The following is a 22177-nucleotide window of genomic DNA, read 5'->3' as shown; positions in this document are numbered from 1 at the left end:
TGTAAATGACTATTGTAGCTGGAAACAGCTGATTTTTGGGGGAATATCTACATAGGCGTACAGAGGCCCATTATCAGCAACCATCACTCCTGTGTTCCGATAGCACGTTGTGTTAGGTAATCCAAGTTTATCATTTTAAAAGGCTAATTGATCATTAGAAAACCCTTTTGCAATTATGTTAGCACCGCTGAAAACTGTTGTTCTGATTAAAGAAGCAATAAAACGGCCCTTCTTTAGACTAGTTGAGTATTGTGGGTTCGATTACAGGCTCAAAATGGCCAGAAACAAAGTATTTTCTTCTGAAACTTGTCAAGTCTATTCTTATTCTGAGAAATGAAATGCTATTCCAGGTGAGAAATTGCCAAAAAACTGTGGATCTGGTACAACGCTGTGTACTACTCCCTTCACAGAACAGCGCAAACTGGCTCTAACCAGAATAGAAAATGGAGTGGGAGGCCCCGGTGCACAACTGAGCAAGAGGACAAGTACATTAGAGTGTCTAGTTTGAGAAACAGGCGCCTCACAAGTCCTCAACTGGCAGCTTCATTAAAAAGTACCCGTCAAACACCAGTCTCAACGTCAACAGTGAATAGGCGACTCCAGGATGCTGGCCTTCTAGGCAGAGCTCCTCTGTCCAGTGTCTCTGTTCTTTTGCCCATCTTAATCTTTTCTTTTTATTGGCCAGTCTGAGATATAGCTTTTTCTTTGCATCTCTGCCTAGAGCGCCAGCGTTCCGGAATAGCCTCTTCACCATTGACGTTGAGACTGGTGTTTTATATATATATTTGTGTATATGTGTGTTTGTACACAATAGCAGTCAAAAGTTTGGACACACCTACTCATTAACAAAATGTGGAAAAGGTCAATGGATCTGAATACTTTCCAAATGCACTGTATCTACAGTACCCGTCAAATGTGTGGACACACCTACTCATCCAAGGATTTTATTTATTTTTACAATGTTCTACATTGTAAAATAATAGTGTAGACAGTGAAGACATCATATAAAATAACACATGGAATCATGTAGTAACCAAATAAGTGTTAAACAAATGTAAAAAATAAAAATAAAAATGTGTATATTATTCAATGTAGCCACCCTTTGCCTTGATGGCAGCTTTGTACACTCTTGGCATTATCTCAACCAGCTTCACCTGGAATGCTTTTCCAACAGTCTTGAAGGAGTTCCAACATATGCTGAGAACTTGTTGGCTGCTTTTCCTTCACTCTTTGGTCCATCTCATCCCAAACCATCTCAATTGGGTTGAGGTCGAGTGATTGTGGAGGGCAGGTCATCTGATGCAGCACCATCTCTCTTCTTCTTGGTCAAATAGCCCTTAAACAGCCTGGAGGTGTGTTGGTTCATTGTCCTGTTGAAAAATGAATTGAACTCTAATGAACTTATCCTCTTCAGCAGAGGTAACTTTGGGTCTTCCTTTCCTGAGGTAGTCCTCACGAGAGCCAGTTTCATCATAGAGCTTGATGGTTTTTGTGACTGCACTTGAAGAAACTTTCAAAGTTCTTGAACTTTTTCGTATTGACTGACCTTCATGTCCTAAAGTAATGATGGATTGTCGTTTCTCTTTGCTTATTTGAGCTGTTCTTGGACTTGGTCTGTTACCAAATAGGGTTTTCTTTGTATACCACCCCTACCTTTGTAACAACTGATTGGCTCAAATGCATTAAGAAGGAAAGATGTTCCACAAATTAACTTTTAACAAGGCACACCTGTTAATTGAAATGCATTCCAGGTCACTACCTCGTGAAGCTGGTTGAGAGAATGCCAAGAGTATGCAAAGCTGTTATCAAGGCAAAGGGTGGCTACTTTGAAGAATCTCAAATATAAAATATATTTAGATTTGTTGAACACTTTTTTTTTTACATGATTCCATGTGTGTTATTTCATAGTGTTATCTTCTATTATTCTACAATGTAGAAAATAGTTTGTTTTTTAAAAACTGGAATGAGAAGGTGTGTCCAATCTTTTGACTGGTACTGTATATATTACAATGAAATCATATTTTTCGGAGTGCCGGCTACAATTTGGTAGCGGCGCACCACCACTGCTGAATGAATATTAGGGAAACACTGCAATGTGTGTGCTTAGGGGAAAAACACACATATCCAGACACTTTATCCTTTATCTGAATGAGTACCCTTCCGCAAGCTGGTAGCTATTCCTCTAGTCTCCTGATAGAGCAAAAAGCCTTGTGTATTATTACTGTCACGCCGCTCCCACCCCTTAAAGACCCAGTACTACAGGAAGCTGCAATCTACTGCAAGAAAAGGCCAGCTGGTCCAATTATCAGAGCCCACCATTTTCACACAAATGCCTGACATTCACTGTAACCCACTCCTTTCCTGGGTTCTCAGCCCGGCCAGCCGAGGAGCTGGAATTTAGGCTTTTTGCAGCTGCGTAACGTGCGTCTTTTACTGTTTGACATATTTTTCAGATGCCAGACTTTTCCCATTAATTTATTTTTTAGTATCGTAACATTTATTTGATGACAACCTGACCTTTACTGTTCTTGTATTTTTCCTGTCATCTAATCTTCTCTCCCTACATCCTTCTCTGTCCTTGCGTCTCACTTTTTCACCCCTCCGAATCCCTGTACTTTTTCTTTATGTGTTTTACTGTTGGCCGTGGTTGTTTATCAGTTTGAGAGCTGTGCGTAGTGTTTGACAGACATGACTTAGGGCTGTCCTCTGCCCAGCTCTCCTTGGCGTAGCCTCTATCTATCAGATTGTATATAGGACACTTTAGTGCTCCAGCACATAAAAGGATGGCTGTATTAAATTAAATTAAAGCCAGTACTGCAGCGCCTGATTTTCTCATGCTCAGCTATTCTTTTCTGAATGAATTAAAAGAAGAATGCTCTCCAAGCTGACTTAGGGCTCTGTAATTCTGCTAGGGCTTTCCATTGTGTAATCAGAGCAGGTCTACTGTGTATTTCAGCAATAACCCAGATTCATGCTTAAGCTGTAGGAAAGTCTATCTTGAAATATAGAGTATAAACAGGATTAAAGCAACCATTTACCAGCCAAGCCAGTGCAGACAGCACTTGCTTTGTTTACAAGAGAGGTTAGCTACCTCAAATGTAAATTAGCGGTCTCTGCAACTTATTCTGAATAAATTTGGATTATGTTTAACAATACCATGGAACTCATTAGATGGTTGGATAATTTGGCCAATAAAAGTTTTCTGTAGGATTGGTTTCTATTTGGAATCTGGTCTAATGGATCAGTCCTCGTCTATTGACTGTATTTTTCGGACATTCTCCACACCATCCATTCTAAATGTTAAAGTTTGTGGGTGGGGAGGACTGCTGGGGCTCGGTCGATAGCTGTAACTCAGACTGTCTGCATGGGCAGAAAATGAGGGAGGGAAAGAAGCGAGGCAGAGAAGTGCAAGCAAGAGGGGGAAAGAAATCGAACAGATGGGGAGAGAGCGACCACCAACGTTTTTTGCAGTAATATCTCTGCGTTGGCTATGTTCTTGTCATTCCCAAAAATTAGGTTTGAAATTGAATTGGCGATGTGAAATTGATTGGGGTTGCTGAAGGGAAAACCGAGACGGGGAGAGTGAGGCAGACAAAATGAAGTGAGATCGGTGAGCTCGCTAGCTCTGTTGCTGGGGCAGAACGCCATTGTTTGGTTTGTTCTCCCGGCATGTAGGCCTTGCCAGCCAGGCTCTAAGCTCAGCTGCAGTGAGCGGAACAATCTTACCACACAAACACTGAGACATAGATGTACACTGAGACGTACCAGCAAACGGTACCAGAGCGTCGGCTCTCGGACCAAATGGATCTGAGACAGCTTCTACCCCAAGCCATAAGACTGCTAAATAGTTAATTACATGGTTAGGACTATTTGCACTGACCCGATCTTGCACTGACTCTATGCACACTCACAAGACTACACTGAGTGTACAAAACATGAGGAACAGCTGCTCTTTCCATGACAGATTGAGCAGGTGAATCCAGGAATTTTCTGCTGCTACTCTGTTTTTCATTTGACTCATTATTATCTATCCCTATAACTAATCACTTTACCCAGCCTTCATGTATTGGTATATTTGGTATTCTATTAGGATCCCCATTAGCTGTTGCAAAAGCAGCCGCTACTCTTCTTGGGATCCACACAAAACATGAAACATAATACAGAATGACATAATACAGAACATCATTAGGCAAGAACAGCTCAAGGACAGAACTACATACATTTTTTTTAAAGGCACACATAGCCTACATATCAATACATACACACAAACTATCTAGGTCAAATAGGGGAGAGGCGTTGTACCTTAAGGTTTTGCTTTATCTGTTTTTTGAAACCAGGTTTGCTGTTTATTTGAGCAATATGAGATGGAAGGAAGTTCCATGCAATTAGGGCTCTATATAATACTGTACTCTTTCTTGAATTTGTTATGGATTTGGGGACTGTGAAAAGACCCCTGGTATGTCTGGTGGGATAAGTGTGTGTGTCAGAGCTGTATGTAAGTTGACTATGCAAACAATTTGAGATATTCAACACATTGATGTTTCTTGTGAAAATAATCAGTCTCTCCTCAACTCTTAGCCAAGAGAGACTGGCATGCATAGTATTTATATCAGCCCTCTGATTACAATTAAGAGCAAAACGTGCCGCTCTGTTTTGGGCCAGTTGCAGCTTAACTAGATCTTTCCTTGCAGCACTGGACCACACAACTGGACAATGATCAAGATTAGACTAAACTAGTGCCTGCAGAATTTACTTTTTGGAGTATGGTGTCAAAAAAGCATAGCATCTCTTCATTACAGACAGACCTCTCCCCATCTTTACAAACATTGAATCTATATATTTTGAACATGACAGTTTACAATCTAAAGTAACACCAAGTTATTTAGTCTCCTCAACTTGTTCAACAGCCACACCATTCATTACCAGATTCAGAGGTCTAGAACTTAAGGAATGATTTGTACCAAATACAATGCTCTTAGTTTTAGAGATGTTCAGGACCAGTTTATTACTGGCCACCCATTCCAAAACAAAACTCTTTGTTAAGGGTTTCAGTGACTTCATTAGCATACATGGACACACATGCTTTGTTTAATGCCAGTGGCAGGTCATTGGTAAAAAATAGAAAAGTGTAGAGGGCCTAGAGAGCTGCCCTGCGGTACACCATACTTTACATGTTTGACATTAGAGAAGCTTCCATTAAAGAAAACCCTTTGAGTTCTATTAGATGGATGGCTCTGAATCCACAATATGGCAGAGGTTGAAAAGCCATAACACATGAGTTTTTCAACAACAGGTTATGGTCAATAATATCAAAGGCTGCATTGAAATCTAACGGTACAGCTCCCACAATCTACTTATTATCAATTTATTTCAACTAATCATCAGTCATTTGTGTCAGTGCAGTACATGTTGAGTGCCCTTCTCTATAAGTGTGCTGAAAGTCTGTTGTTAATTTGTTTATTGAGAAATTTGGTCATATTTGGTCAAACACAATTTTTTTCCAACAGTTTGCTAAGAGCTGGCAGCAAGCTTACAGGTCTGTTGTTAGAACCAGTAAAGGCAGCTTTACCACTCTTGGGTAGCGGAATTACTTTGGCTTCCCTCCAGGCCTGAGGACAAAGGCTTTCCTCTCAGCTCAGATTAAAGATATGACAGATAGTATTGGCTATAGAGTCAGCTACTGTACCATCCTCGGTAGCATTCCATCTAAGTTGTCAATGTACATATCTACTTCAAATACCTCATACTAGAGGTCGACCGATTAATCGGAATGGACGATTTAATTAGGGTCGATTTCAAGATATCATAACAATCGGAAATCGGTATTTTTGGACACCGATTTTATTTAATTTTTACACCTTTTTTATATCTTTATTTAACTAGGCAAGTCAGTTAAGAACACATTCTTATTTTCAATGACGGCCTAGGAATGGTGGGTTAACTGCCTCGTTCAGGGGCAGAACGACAGATGTTCACCTTGTCAGCTCGGGGATTCAATCTTGCAACCTTACAGTTAACTAGTCCAACGCTCTAACAACCTGCCTCTCATTGCACTCCACGAGGAGCCTGCCTGTTACGCGAATGCAGTAAGCCAAGGTAAGTTGCTAGCTAGCATTAAACTTATCTTATAAAAAACAATCAATCAATCATAATCACTGGTTAACTTCACATGGTTGATGATATTACTAGTTTATCTAGTGTGTCCTGCATTGCATATAATCGATGCGGTGCGTATCGTTGCTCCAATGTGTACTTAACCATGAACATCAATGCCTTTCTTAAAATCAATACACAGAAGTATATATTTTTAAACCTGCATATTTAGCTAAAAGAAATCCATGTTAGCAGGCAATATTAACCAGGTGAAATTGTCACTTCTCTTGCGTTCATTGCACGCAGAGTCAGTGTATATGCAACAGTTTGGGCCGCCTAATTTGCCAGAATTTTTACGTAATTATGACATAACATTGAAGGTTGTGCAATGTAACAGGAATATTTAGACTAATGGATGACACCCCTTAGATAAAATACGGAACGGTTCCGTATTTCACTGGAAAAATAAACGTCTTGTTTTTGAGATGATAGTTTCCGGATTCGACCACATTAATGACCTAAGGCTCGTATTTCTGTGTGTTATTATGTTATAACTAAGTCTATGATTTGATAGAGCAGTCTGACTGAGCGATGGTAGGCAGCAGCAGACTCGTAAGCATTCATTCAAACAGCATTTTCGTGCGTTTTGCCAGCAGCTCTTCGTTGTGCGTCAAGCATTGCGCTGTTTATGACTTCAAGCCTATCAACTCCCGAGATTAGGCTTGTGTAACTGATGTGAAATGGCTATCTGGTTAGCGGGGTGTGCGCTAATAGCGTTTCAAACGTCACTCGCTTTGAGACTTGGAGTGGTTGTTCCCCTTGCTCTGCATGGTTAACGCTGCTTCGAGGGTGGCTGTTGTCGTTGTGTTCCTTGTTCGAGCCCAGGAAGGAGCGAGGAGAGGGACGGATGCTATACTGTTACACTGGCAATACTAAAGTGTCTAGAAGAACATCCAATAGTCAAAGGTTAATGAAATATAAATGGTATAGAGAGAAATAGTCCTATAATTCCTATAAAAACTACAACCTAAAACTTCTTACCTGGGAATATTGAAGACTCATGTTAAAAGGAACCACCAGCTTTCATATGTTCTCATGTTCTGAGCAAGGAACTTAAACGTTAGCTTTCTTACATGGCACATATTGCACTTTTACTTTCTTCTCCAACACTTTGTTTTTGCATTATTTAAACCAAATTGAACATGTTTCATTATTTATTTGAGGCTAAATTGATTTTATTGATGTATTATATTAAGTTAAAATAAGTATTCATTCAGTATTGTTGTAATTGTCATTATTACAAATAAAAATAAAAAATCAGCCGATTTAATCGGTATCGGCTTTTTTGGGTCCTCCAATAATCGGTATCGGCGTTGAAAAATCATAATCGGTCGACCTCTACCTCATACCCCTCTCTGCGCATTGATCTGGTACAGGACTCCCTGTATATAGCTAAACAAAATTGTATTTTATTCCTTGTGTTAATATATTTCTTTTTATTATAATTTTTAACTCTGCAACGTAAAGCAAGCATTTCATGGGTATGTCTACACCTGTTGTATTTGGTGCATGTGACAAGTAAACATTCGATTTGAGAGCGATCACAAGAGACAGCCACTGGTGTCAGGGCACAAGCACTAAACATTGTTTTATTTACCTGCATTTTTTCAATATCATTCCAAACTAGTAAAGCATGCAGTATGCTTCAACATACCACAACAAGAAGTAAGCTTCGTATATATTCATGTTTTAGGAAACATATATGGTACTGTGGTTGAGGATAGAATTTGAGTGAATGATCTATTATACAGCATTAAGAAGGGGTGGTCTTACTCCAGCCAGACAGAGCCTAGATGAGCTTTGCTCCAGCACTGTCAATAGTGCTAAAAAGTGCATTACTGTGATTACCTTGTTACACACTACAGAGAGGTTATCAGTTATAAATTGGATTTGGATTGACCATTCAATTCTAATTCCATTTGTGATTTCAGAGTAGAAAGTTGGTCTGACCGATTTAATCGTTACAAGGTAGCCTTCTCTATACCAACGACACAGATGGCAAAAGCTTGGTTATCTTCATTAATTAGTGCATTATCACTACATATTAAAGCTTCTCATAATGGTTCATGTTTATTAGTTATTTTTCATAATGGCTCCAGTAAGGGATGTGTTATTGAGAACACAGCAATGTCTGTGATTCATATGAAATTCCTGCTCTCGGTTGTAAGGGAACAGACCGGTCATAATTGTTTCAGTATTTTGGCCTATGCTGGCCTACTGTCACATCATCATAGCTTGGGTTCTAGTTCTGCCAGAAACAGAGCTGCTGGAGAAATAGCTCCTCTCACTGAGTGACTGATGGGAAATGGGTTTGGGAGAAGCCAATGGTTTTCTCTCCAAATCAGCCCAGGCACCAGGGTAACTGTGAATAGACAGGCTTGCCTACAAATGCGTCTCTTGGCTTCCTCTGTCCACTTCAGCCTGCTGTTGGCTTTAGCCAGCCGCTATATTTACAATAATGTCATGAGATCAAAATGAAACCAACTACTGGGAGCATGGTAGACATTCTAATTCACCAGCCTTGTTGTTTTCCTGTTATGGGAACATGTACACTGCATTGTTGTGTTACAACAATGAATCTCTGAGTTACGAGTATACTTGCATCTTGGACCATATCTCTGGTGGTGGGGGACTTTTATGAGTAATTGTGGTCAGTTTACGACAGACAAGCATGTGTCCCCTGGTTGGACTGAGGAGGGAAGCTACTTTGCTTCCCTGTGCTTGTAATGCTATCTTTTCTGTGTTGTAATTTAACTGTGACTCACTGTGATTCCAGAGTAACTCAGCTAGAATGTCTTTCTCGTTAAGTCACTTCTTTAACAAAACATTCTCTCCCCCCCCACACACACACACACACTCTGTGCATCTCTATCCCTCTCTTTATTTCTCTCTTTGGTTCTCTCTTTTTCTCTCTTTCTCTCCCTCTGCCAATAGCAGTTCACTGGCACTGCTCTGTCTTTTTGTCTTTCGTCTCAAGGGGTGACTTGGCACAGGGGCATGCTGGCACTGTTCAACAGGGTTAGTTGTACTTTGTGTGTTCTTGCTCTGGGCGAGAAAGAGAGACGGGAGGGAGGGAGAGTGAGTGAAAGAGAGACGGTAGAAAGAGCAATCTAAAATGGCTGCCAACAGCAAACTCCTCTGCACATGAAATGTCTGCCAAAAATGATGTTATGTTGAGCGATCCCTGGCCAGAGAAATAACTTACTTGGAAAGAAAATAGCAACAACAAGGGCCACGATAAATATGTATTAATAGTAAATGTGCAAAGATGAGGTCGGGAAATATGAGGGAGAGGATAGAGAGAGAGAAAGAGAGAGATAGGAGAGGGAGTTTTTCGGCAAATTCAGAAAGTACGCAATAACACATTTCCAAACTGCTTATATTGATGAAATGTGAATAAAGAAAATATAAAATAAAAAAATAACACGTTTAGGGCCAGGGTGGGGCAGTAAGAAGATCAGTTTCACCCTCATTGAACTTTGGTCAAGCTCACAAGGGGACAGCTGCAATGGTCATTTAATATCCATTCTGACATTTCTAAGTTTATCACGTTTAAATGGTATTGCAGAGGTGTTGGTGATTTGTTCGTTAACTCTTACAATCCTGGAATGATAAAACCATCAAAAGTAAGATATTACTTGAAAATCTAACAATAAGATTTGAACAGTTAACAAAATGGCTGTCAACTACTTTGGTAGGGAAAATGGATGGTGTCCTGCTTCGGACATCGTTTTATTGCATCATCATATGGCATGATGCCCTGCACTCCCACCCTCCCAAAAACCGCTAGAAACCCTAATATAAACTTTGTTCTGAAATATATGAAAGAAAATATGGAAACTATGTATTTGTTTTCCAGAGCGTTGTCTTTGGGGCATTACGGGTCTTTGTGTGTGCCAGTCTGTCTTGCCTAGTCTTGCTCTCGTTCTCTCTTTCTTTTGCTCATTGTGACAGAAATTTTGTCTGGGGGCATATTAAAAAGTCTAATCAATCCATGTAATATAGCCTACACCTGCACAATAAATGCATAATTTATTTTAGACAGGTCTAAAGAAGCATGATATGAAGAAAATGTTGTCTGTTTCAGAAGAAAATAATACCAAACTCTGAGTTGTCCTTATGTTAGGTGATGTGGCTGTGCCATATGACTGTGGGCTATGTTAGTTCATTTAGAAGACAAGATTTACTTTTAATTCCCTGGCATTATTTTATAGTATGAAGAAACTCAAATAAATATTTTCTCCAAAGGATTTGAGGGAGTGTGCACATGCAGCTATTCTGTGTTGAGCGGCTAACAAAGAAATAGGTCCTCCTATATGCTTCATTTAGAGTTATTAATGTAACTTTAGTGGCTATATGAAATTATTTTTAATACATTGTTAGGCTGTTTTTTGCTCAGGCTGTACACACTCCAATAGTCTCTCATTCACAATTTGACAAGCACTTGATATTGCCTCGAATTCCAGGGCGGCATCCCCTTTGTGGACGTAATGCACCTTAAAAATATCCATGCCTTTGGCGCCCCGGAGTGCTGCGTTGTGCACTTCTCCCTGAGTGCGCAATCGGAAGCGTCTCTCACTCACACGGCTCTCTGTCACGTGATTGGGTCTTTCTCACAGGCTACAAGTTAAGACAGACACATCGGGGATACAACTGCACGCGTCCTTATCCAATCCAATGCATATTGAAGATATTTTTTTGTCAGTCAACAAGATGAGTAGCCCTAACAAACAACAAAAGCACCAGCCTATGTCAATCTACTATCCTCCACGGTAAAGGTCAACCTATTATTTTCTGTGCCAGAAATAAATATTCCAAACATAGTCTGGGACAGTTGTGGGATGTGATAGATCCCAAATGAATACACTTTTTTTTTATGCAATGTGGCTTATGCAACAGATCAGAACGTTTAGCTTAAAATGTTGATAAACTATTAGGCTATTTCTTCACATTATAAGCACAGCAATGCGCACATGGCAGTAGGCTATAAACACAAATGTTCCATTAGTGGAAAACACCATTATCAAAAGTGACTGCAAAAGCATGTAATGCTTTTATTATAAAGGTGCATTTTTATAGTGAAAATTATCTTCCCCCAACTTGAAACTCACTCGCTGCTTGTATGCCAGTTAGGCTCTACACCCCTTATAAAGCAGATTAATGTGGTTAATTTTAAGAAGTTATTTGGCCACTTTAGTTGTGAAACGAACCTTATTAAAACATATAGGCCTATGGGTTAGGCTACATGAGGTGTGCAACTATGATTAGAACAAGTTGCCAAAAAAAGGCATTGTTTGTTATGCTGGGCGTCATTCACAAGTGGTAATATATAATTCACAAGTGATAGGCTAATATTGACACCATCAGACTATTCTTGTATTAAACTTGTCTTTACATATACTAAATCATATGTGTGACATTTACTTTGATTTAGAATGGACCATTATCGTGCACCTGTATCGAAACTGGGGCAGTGGGAAAAAATAAATGTCATCTATGCACTTAAATATTAGGCTTTTCCCCATGTTTTTTCTTCTTCATCCCAGCCATATAGGCTATACTCCTATTGTAAATATAAGCAATGTGCGTAATATTAGGAAAGTTGAGAAATAAATATAGTAGGCCTAGCCTATAGAAAGCCGATGGGATCCTCGTCTTTTTATTAGCGGCCATCACTCTGTTTTCTCCCGCAATTGCATAGCCTATAGAAATGTTGCGCAACATGAGCATTGTCAGAGGGTTTCGTGGGACAATAGAGTGCTGAGTACCAGGCAGTTCGCAATTTAGTAGGCTACTAATGACCAGCAGCATCAGAGCTTGGAGAAGCCTAATTACCGTGACTAAACGGTCATGTGGAATTTGACTGCCTTCGTGACTCGTGACCGCTGGGGTGGCGGTAATACGGTCACCGCAACAGCCCTATGTCTGGCTCACTTGTCCAGTGTAGAGGGAAGCAGGGTGCTTGTTCTAGTGATGGGGAGTCAATGTGAAGATCTCAATGAGGCGCTCCCTCCACAGGCTCTAAGCTCCAACATGTGGAGCATTGTGGAATGTGTGTGGCTTTGATCTGTAAGTGGAGCCATGCCTATCTGATAGAAGAGAGCCCCATTTATTTATCTTTTAGGTTTTCACTGCTGTTCACTTGGAATGCCAGCCAGACTCTTTGTGGTAAATCTAGTGTTCTTCTGGTTTGGACCGCACATTATTGATTTACTTGTATTATCTGCATTTGACAGGTGTCAGTTCACACAAATAAAAGTTGGTTTTCTGGTTGGATTGTGTGGCCTTGCCATTGTTGTGATGCTTCACTGAGTGTACATTTTGGCAAAACAACTAAAATAGCCTGCCAGAAACCTTTTTTGCAATTGGATTAAGTGTTACATTTCCTAAACAAGGAAGTTATTAAGTGAGGTATTTGGGTCATGTTTCACATTGAAACCCTACTTGTTATAATAGCTTTAGTACTATCTATTCAATATAGTGCTTAACCTTTTTGATATTTGTCACATTATTTCTCACTAAATAGGTTATTTTCTAGACTGTTTACAACTACTTTAACACCCTCAAATTAGCCTTTTATGTGGTAAGACAAATGATGCTGGGTTTAGACTTGTTTCTGACCCCCCCCAACACCCCCTCTCTGTCTGTCTCTTTCTACCCCCTCTCTCTTCCTTTCCTTCCCTCTCTTCAGAGTCAGAGCAGAGCAGTAGCCCACGCACAGGTATTGGGTCAGATCAGGAGGATAGCCGAGCTGCCACCATGGGTAAGGGGCCCAAAGGACTCTCTCTCTCTTACACACACACACACAGACACACATCCAAATACCAACACACGCTGAATTATTCATACACATTTACACACTACCAGACAGTGACATAAGCTTTGAGATAGTTATGAATCCAGTACCCACAGACACACACAATACCTTTCACGGTAATATATGGAATCCAATATATTACAGGTTTCTATCAGGCTAAAACATTATTTCAATGTGTTTTACTGGCTTGCTGATACTCTGACATGTGTTGTGTCCTTGTCTTGTGATGTCTCTTAAAAGTGAGAAGTTACTGTAATGTTTGTTGTGTTATGTCACAGAACTCTCCATGGTGACTCATCTCTGTGTTTTCCAGATGCTCCTGAGTTTCAGGAAAGCTTTGTGACATCAGGAGTTTTTAATGTAACAGAGCTGGTGCAAGTGTCCAGAAGTAAGATTTTACACCTTTTTATTAAGCTACTCGTGGTTTTATGTATTTGTGGTTGAATGGAAAAATATAACAAAAATCCATATTTAGTTCTTAAAACGTCATGTGTGGCTACTTTCATGATAACTTCCTAGCCATAACTTACACAGCAACATGCTTAGGAGCTGGACATGTGTCACATAAACTATGGTGATTAAAGTTCTGACAGCCCTCTTCAGTGAAGAGTGAAAAAATTGCTAGCTCACTAACTCTGGCCCGCAGGCAGGGGGTGGAAACTCCCAGCCACTCTCTGGCAGTCACTCTGTTCCGCTCAGTAGCTGAGCTCCTAGTCTCTGCAATGCTGCCTGTTTCACTGCAATTCAACCATCAGATAGATACACACAGAAATAGGGAACACGTGGATGGTATAACAGGCTAGATGATAAAGATGGTAGGGAACATCCAGGTCCAGGATTGCGGGAGATACTAACGTAATCCACTTACAGCATTAATCACAGACAACATGCAGAGTAAACCTCTCCTTACTGTCTACACCCCATCAGACACTCAATATGATTTCTGACTGGGAATCAGATCATATGGCTTTAGAATGACATATTTTTACGACTTCCTCGTCCTTTATGTTGTTTTATCTGTCTCAGGGTGGATTTTGCAGATGTTATATCCATTCAATATTTTCTATTCACATTGCCAAGGCTATGTGCTCAGTCATTGGCTGGGGATGCTGTGCTCACCAGGCCTGGCATTAGCAGTGAATTAGGGCTACATTAACACAGCCCCCACATGGTCAACCAGCCTCTAAACACTCTGTATGAATAAGCATCCTCTCCCAGCCACACACAGGCTTCACTAGTCACCACCTGGGATCTCCATTCACTTACCCTCCAATCTGACTTGTCATTTGCATCTGTTATTTCATTAGGTTTAGAAATGGAGTTGAATCAGATTTGAAAAGACAGCTAATGTGAAGGGAGAGAAGCTCGGCCATCTGTCACATGTAATTGATCACGTTTTCAGTTTTCCCAGTGATAATCCGTTCTCCAAAGGGTCAGTCTTCATCTGTCATTCAGTAGGAGCAACAAGCTCTGATGCACGTACATTCACACACACGCACACACACACACACACACACACACACACACACACACACACACACACACACACACACACACACACACACACACACACACACACACACACCACAGCTGACAGCTGATGTGGAATGCTGTAGCTACAATTATCAAAACTAAATGAGTGAGTTATTATGGTGCATAGGGAAAACATTTCACTTTACACCTGTCAAACAGGCTCTCTGTTTTCCATGTCACGCCTTGACTGACTAATTGGAAGGAAACGTAGTTAAAGACTTCAATTAACCACCTGCCATCTGGTCTCCCTGGGGAAAAGACTGCTATTTCAGATTCACTCCCTCCACTCCCCAAATCCTCAGCTGCACATGCTGCTATGCTATAACAGCTATCACCTGCACCTCTGTTTATGTGACACATTCACATTCATATCACAAACTCCACAACACTTGTATCATGTATTTACGCTAAAATCAAAGCGTGTGTTTTAAACCCCAAGAGGCATTGATTTTAGACTACGTAATTAGCTTATTTAACTAATGTTACTTTTAAGTGCTTTCTACTGTATTTACCCAGGCCTCATATGGGATGAATATCCTATGAGACATTAGCCGCTTTTTAGAAGTCATGAAGTCGGCACTGACCTACTTTACTAGTGTAATTAAACAGAGCAGAATGTGTTGTTATTACTGCTTTGCATCACCACGGCTATCCAGCTCAACCATAGAAATGAATCCGACACATTGACTTGAAGGGGGATTCCTGTTCTAATCATTTTGTTTCTATGCGTTCAACCACCCCTGCTCATGTTCAGAGATCCCTCCATGGTTATTCCTTTTTGGCCAGAGTTTCCTGTAAGGTGCACGTGAAGGACTTTCTACACTGGAGATCCATGAATCCTCCCTTTGTCTTGTGTTCCCCAACGTCTCGGTACAGTGTATGAGTCAGGGAGAGATTGATTGCCTGGGGATCTGTATTGACGCCATCCCACTGTTAATAAGCGTACCTGCCCTAACAAATGGGACATTATTCTCCGAGCTCACTGTCTCCCCACGGCTCAGTACAGTATAGTACACACTAGCGTAGTGTACTGCAACAACATCTCTGTCCACTCCAACCTGAACACAGCACAGTAGCAGGCAGCCATTAATGCACATGGCCATATAAATGACATTAGTGGAAACCTGAGAGGGGAAATGGGGTAAATGCTGATAGATGGCTGCTACATCCTCATACTGTTGTCCTGAGAGTTGAAGTGCAGTAGCAGACTGCAGCTGGGATTGTCCACTTTTTGTAACCTCTCGCTCAACGTCAATAAAACGAAGGAGCTGATCGTGGACTACAGGAGACAGCAGAGAGAGTACACCCCCATCCACATCGACGGGACCACAGTAGAGAGAGCCCAAAGCTTAAAGTTCCTCGGCATACACATCACTGAGGACCTGAAATGGTCCCTCCACACTGACAGAGGGGGGTGCGGTCAGTCCAATGCATCATCGGAGGCACACTGCCTGCCCTCCAGGACATCTACAGCAGCCTGCTTCACAGGAAGGCCAAGAAGATCATCAAGGACCTCAGCCACCCAAGCAACTACCTGTTCACCCCGCTACCACGCACCGGTTTGAGGGTGCCAAGAACTGCAAGCTGCTGGGTTTTTCATGCTCAACAGTTTCCTGTGTGTATCAAGAATGGTCCACCACCCAAAGGACATCCATCCAACTTGACACAACTGTGGGAAGCATTGGAGTCAACATTAGACAGTATCCCTATGGAATGCTTTCGACACCTTGTAGTTTAGGCGCCGACAAATTGAGGCTGTTCTGAGGGAAAAATGGGATGTAACTCAATATTAGGAAGGTGTTCTTAATGTTTTGTACAGTGTGTGTATGTATGTGTACGTACATACCAGACAAAAGTTTGGACACACCTTCTCATTCCAGAGTTTTTTCTTTATTTTTACTATTTTCTACATTGTAGAATAATGATGAAGACATCAAAACTATGAAATAACACATATGGAATCATGTAATAACCAAAAAAGTGTTAAGCAAATCAAATATATTTTAGATTTTAGATTCTTCAAAGTTGCCACCCTTTACCCTGATGACAGCGTTGCACATGCTTGGCATTCTCTCAACCAGCTTCATGAGGTAGTCACCTGGAATGCATTTCAATTAACAGGTGTGCCTTGTTAAAAGTTCATTTGGGGAATTTCTTTCCTTCTTAATGCATTTGAGACAATCAGTTGTGTTTTGACAAGGTAGGGGTGGTATACAGAACATAGTCATATTTGGTAAAAGACCAAGTCCATATTATGGCAAGAACAGCTCAAATAAGCAAAGAGAATTGACAGTCCATCATTACTTTAGGACATGAAGGTCAGTCAATACAGAACATTTGAAGAACTTTCAAGTTTCTTCAAGTGCAGTCTCAAAAACCATCAAGCGCTTTGATAAGACTGGCTCTCATGAGGACTGCCACAGGAAAGGAAGACCCAGAGTTACCTCTGCTGCGGAGGATAAGTTCATTAGAGTTACCAGCCTCAAATTGCTGCCCAAATAAATGCTTCACGGAGTTCAAGTAACAGACACCTTTTCAGAGGAGACTGCATGAATCAGACCTTCATGGTCGAAGTGCTGCAAAGAAACCACAACTAAAGGACACCAATAAGAAGAAAATACTTGCTTTGGCCAAGGAACGAGCAATGGACATTAGACCGGTAGAAATCTGTCCTTTTGGTCTAGTCCAAATTTGTGATTTTTGGTTCCAACCGCCATGTCTTTGTGAGACGCAGAGTAGGTGAACGGATGATCTCTGCATTTATGGTTCCCACCGTGAAGCATGAGGGGAGGTGTGATGGTGTGGGGTGCTTTGCTGGTGACACTGTCAGTGATTTATTTAGAATTCAAGGCACACTTAACCAGCATGGCTACCACAGCATTCTGCAGCGATATCCCATCTGATTTACGCTTAGTGGGTCTATCATTTATTTTTAAACAGGACAATGAACCAACACACCTCCAGGCTGTGTAAAGGCTGCATCAGATGACCTAACCTCCACAATCACCCGCCCTCAACCCAATTGAGATGGGATGAGTTGGACCGCATAGTGAAGGAAAAGCAGCCAACAATTGCTCAGCATATGTGGGAACTCCTTCAAGACTGTTGTAAAAGCATTCCAGGTGAAGCTGGATGAGAGAATGCTAAGTGTGTGCAAAGCTGTCATCAAAGCAAAGGGTGGCTACTTTGAAGAATCACAAATATAAAATAAATGTTGTTTTGTTTAACACTTTTTTGGTTGCTACATGATTCCATATGTGTTATTTCATAGTTTTGATGTCTTCACTATTATTCTACAATGTAGAAAAACCCTTGAATGAGTAGGTGTGTCCAAACTTTTGATTGGTACTGTATATATAAATTCCGGACTGTGACGTTGCTCGTTCTGATATTTATGAATTTCTTTCTTTTTACTTTTATGGATTATTTGTGTATTGTTATGTATTGCTAGGTATTACTGCACTGTTGGAGCTAATCTGCGTACACAACCAATAAACTTGGATTGGATTAGATTTTTGGAGGCTTTTCTTGTTCTTACAGAGAAGTATACACAGGTATAACACAATATGTTTGCTCACAGAGCGACACACTTCTTCAGCTGCGTTGTGAGTGAGCTTGAGGATGGTGTTATGTCATTTATGTAGATATTTGAGTATCATTCCATAGATAATTGATGTCTAATTGAAAGTGTGGTACAGTGTGTGTTCCTCCCCTGACTGACCTGCCCCCCCCCCCCCCTGTGTGTTGTGTGCAGCTCCGGTGGTGACGGGGGCAGGCCCTAACTTCTCTCTGGGTGAGCTGCAGGGGCACCTGGCCTATGACCTTAACCCCTCAGGGGTGGGCATGAGGAGAACCCTGCCCAGCACCTCCTCCAGCGGGTCAGTACCCAGCCCCAAAACACACACACACACACCTAGACTGGAAATGAATATACTGTATATAGTTCAAATAGACAAAACACTCAGTTTGTTTGTACTCTACCCTGCAAATAAACTCCCATTTAGAGTGAATGTTAGAATAGATTCCATATTAACAAGTGCGTAAGTGAATGGCTGGATGTGCAACCACTTGGCAGATGACAGGAGGACTGTATGGTTGTTTTTATTGGTGCACAGTGAGCAGTATCCTGGTGTTGAATGCACAACACCTTCACTACAGTGACAATGGCTGTTCCTCGTGTGATTTATCTGGGCGTGTGCAACACTGCCAAAACACAAGCTGTGACTTATTGTCTTATATTTCACTGTAAACGCCAAGTAAAGCTGGGACAAACTGAGACCGTAAATAACTGGTTTACCTGAGAATCCTGGAGCTGCTCAGTTTCCTCCTGGCCATCTCCAGGTTGCCGGTGTTGACCCACTTGTGTACTGTGCGTGTGTACATACTTTATACACAGTTTTGAACTGTCAATATGTCACATTGCCTTCCCCTTATTTCCTCCTCCTCCTCTCCCTCTGTGTGACATCCAGGAGTAAGAGGCACAAGTCGGGCTCCATGGAGGATGATGTGGACACCAGTCCTGGGGGGGAGTACTACACCTCTCCCAACTCCCCGGCTAGCAGCTCCCGCAACTGGCAAGAGGATCTGGAAGGAGGTGAGCATCCCCTCTGGGCTCCCACACAAACTCTTAACTATTATGTAGTTTTGACAAGGACAGTGCTTATTGCTCATCAGTTAGTACCAACTCATGATGTCATGCTGAGGACACTGGCTATCCTCCAACTCTTCAGTAATTACAAACACTGACTCAGTTCTGGTGTCCCTCTTCAATGTTCCTCATTAGGGCTGTCGAGAAACTCGTACTTTTCATAATCACAGTGGGGAGACAGCTGAAATATCAGGCCATACTTTCACTTCAGTTGCCTTGAAAGCCACTGACACAGTGCAAAAGAGAAAATGATAAATATATCATGTTATCAACAGAAAGAGCCTGAAGTCGTAATTAATTACTGAACCAACATTTTTTGTGAAAGTCTGCAAAAAGCAGTGGCCCAAGGTACCTTGGAGCAGTATCCAGAGATGCAACGTCGCAGTAGCTACCTTCTTGCTTTCCTCTCACTTCAGGTTCACCTATCAGTTTGCTAGTATGGAATAATATTCCTAACAAAAATTTTTTGCAAACGGGAAAGCTACTGTGGATCTCTCATCTAGATACAAGCAGTCGTTTCAAGATGATTGTATAAAGCAGTATTTTAAATATCGAAATTACATGTGCCTTTCTCATGGTCTTGTACAGTATGACCCTCATCCCCCAACAGCACTGGCCTGGTTCTGGTAGAAAATAGGATGAGTAGGTTACAACATGCACAGTGTGGTCCAGTGGTTGAGTGAGTGAGTGTGGGACAGAGTAAGTGGTCAGGTAGTGGGTGTGCTGAGTGAGTGGGGCCTGCCTAGTGAGTGCACTACACGTGTGTACGAGCCACGAGGCAGCTCTCTAACCATGGGTTAGCAGCAGTAAGTGGGAGGAGGATCAGCATCTTTACAACAGAACTGTTATCTGAGTGTTTAACGCACTGTGTGTTGTTCTAGCAGGGGGGTTCTCGGTCTCCCATATGATCTAATGCTGTTAAACTGTGGTGGACTCTTCACGCTACGCTAATAGAGTGTCCAGTGGCCTGTAAAGGGCCCTGGTGGCGTGTCTGGGGGCTTTGTGGTGCTATTAACCAGAGTGGCCCCGGTTGGGCCCCGGGCTCCAGGAGGGCCCCACGATACAGGGACCCTGATGCTGACACCAGAGCTGTGGAGGTCAATAGAGCAGAGCCGGCCCCGACCCCGTCAGAGACCCTGCAGGAGTCTGGCCCAGCCCTCCTCATGTCGTCCTCACTCTCTTCCTGTCTAGACAGCTCTAACGAGCTCCTCTTTAACGACCCCTTCGGATGATCGCTCTGAGATGGTGGGGGGACTACAGGCTGTGTGAGAGGAGGATGTTTGTGCACCTTCCCCAGGTAGAGGTGGTTTGGGGAAGCTTGCCCCTATACTAGGGGAAGCTTGCCTCTATACCAGGGGAAGCGTGCCTCTATACTAGGGGAAGCTTGCGTCAGTTTGCAGCCGGGCGAATGGATTGGAAAGGGTAATGCCTGGCCTCCTGTAGAGCTGTGGTTTGACCCTTGTCTCAGGTCACCAACACTACCAACTCTCAGTTAAGGAGGTTACGGTTTAAGCCGCACTTAACCATTGATTAGATTACATCTCATACTCTGTAGACTTTGTTCAAAAGATATATTCTCAAGATATTGTAATGTAAATATGAATGTAATGTGTCACTACACTAGGTGGGTTGGCCTAGAGCCTTGAAGACTGAGCTGAGTGGTCAGTCAGATTCGTGTGATCAGGTAATTAGCGTCAGTGCTGTAATGGCTGCCCTTGCCTAGCCCCCAGCACTAAGCCAGACCTGCATGTTTATCCTATGAGCAAGTCTCCCGTTGAACCTCAGCTTGCCCTCTGACATTCCTGAAAAGCCCCGGTGTACTCACTCCACTCTGAGACAGAGGGCTGGGGCAGAGCAGGGGAAGAGGAAGCTGTCAAATAAGGCTTTCCCCTCTCTCTCTTCCTCCCTCTCTCTCAATCTCTTTCTCAGAAAACAATTAGAGCGAGGGGTATACATGTATAATGTGTGAGAGAGAAACCTCCGTCACTCCATGACTGACTCCCTCTGTACAGTATCACAGTAAGAACGTGTGTACTGTGTGCTCCACCACTCCTAAGAAGGAAACAAAGAGCTGTGCAATGTTAATACCCTAATGTATAACAGGCCTGAGCTTGGTGGAGAAAGGGTTCCTCACGCACATTCTGTGTGCGATAGCAAACTAAACACGGAGGAGGAGGAGGGTTGCACCCTGCCAGTAATACCACTGCAACAAAGATGCATTTGTTTAGCACATCTAAGCAACTCTGGTATCAGGCACTGCAGGCCTCTTGGGAATGTGAGTGATCTACCTAGACTAACCGGATTTGGGGTAGACCTGACCAAAACATAACATTTATTCTGATCCTGTTGTTTCCTGTCAATGAGGAAGTTAGTTGGGAGCCCATGTGCTCACTGCAATGTGCTGCAGCACTGAGGACTTACTGGGTCGCGTCAATGCACCCTGCCACCCTGTGGTGAGTTACTGTAATTACATGCAGTAGCAGATTCAATTTGGCAATTAAATGTAGGGTCTTTTCAATAGCATTTTTATGATGGGAGTCGTAGTGGCATCAGTAACACCCTCTGTGTATCTCTGTCTCTGTGTCCAGGCATGTCCCCTGGAGTAAAGAAGACAGAGATGGACAGCCCGTCTCCTCAGGAGAGCTCCCCACGTCTCGGCTTCACACAGCACCACCGGCCCGTCATCGCAGTGCACAGTGGTCAGTACACACACTCTTATGCACATCAAGTTCACAGGAGACGTCTTGTCACTGTTGCCACAATCCACTTCACCCTCACACATGCACGTCTCCAAGGATGGGAATCGTTTATAATAAAAAAAATAGCTAAAAAAGTGTCACACTTCTCCACAGCTAAGATTCCTTATGTCTCGTGCTGTACGGAGGTCCAACATCAACAGCAACACTATCTACATAGTTCCACATTCTTAATGTCTATATCTGTTGAGCTAAGCCTGATGTAGGCACTGACTGCAGGCATTATGCTTTCAACAAGACCAGCTTCCTTTCAGGCAATGCATTATTTGA

The 22177-nt window shown here is 42.1% G+C and overlaps 1 protein-coding gene across 6 annotated transcripts in view; it reads left to right on the top strand.

The window, feature by feature from the left end:
• nfic (nuclear factor I/C) overlaps window positions 1-22177 on the top strand; it is a 118395-nt gene that overhangs the window by 76555 nt on the left and 19663 nt on the right. For 5 of the 6 annotated variants that reach the window (XM_020499045.2, XM_020499041.2, XM_020499044.2 and 2 more), the window contains exons 3-7: window positions 12845-12916; window positions 13284-13358; window positions 18258-18381; window positions 18973-19097; window positions 21740-21850. In XM_020499045.2, coding sequence (XP_020354634.1) covers window positions 12845-12916; window positions 13284-13358; window positions 18258-18381; window positions 18973-19097; window positions 21740-21850 — 507 coding nt within the window. The remainder of the gene's footprint in view (window positions 1-12844; window positions 12917-13283; window positions 13359-18257; window positions 18382-18972; window positions 19098-21739; window positions 21851-22177) is intronic. The other variant, XM_031786050.1, reaches the window with a different exon arrangement.

Source organism: Oncorhynchus kisutch, linkage group LG13 (assembly GCF_002021735.2).
Source record: "Oncorhynchus kisutch isolate 150728-3 linkage group LG13, Okis_V2, whole genome shotgun sequence".
In the NCBI taxonomy this organism is placed as follows: Eukaryota; Metazoa; Chordata; class Actinopteri; order Salmoniformes; family Salmonidae; genus Oncorhynchus; species Oncorhynchus kisutch.
Note: the sequence above shows the minus strand (reverse complement) of the source record. Positions and strands in the feature narration are given on the sequence as shown.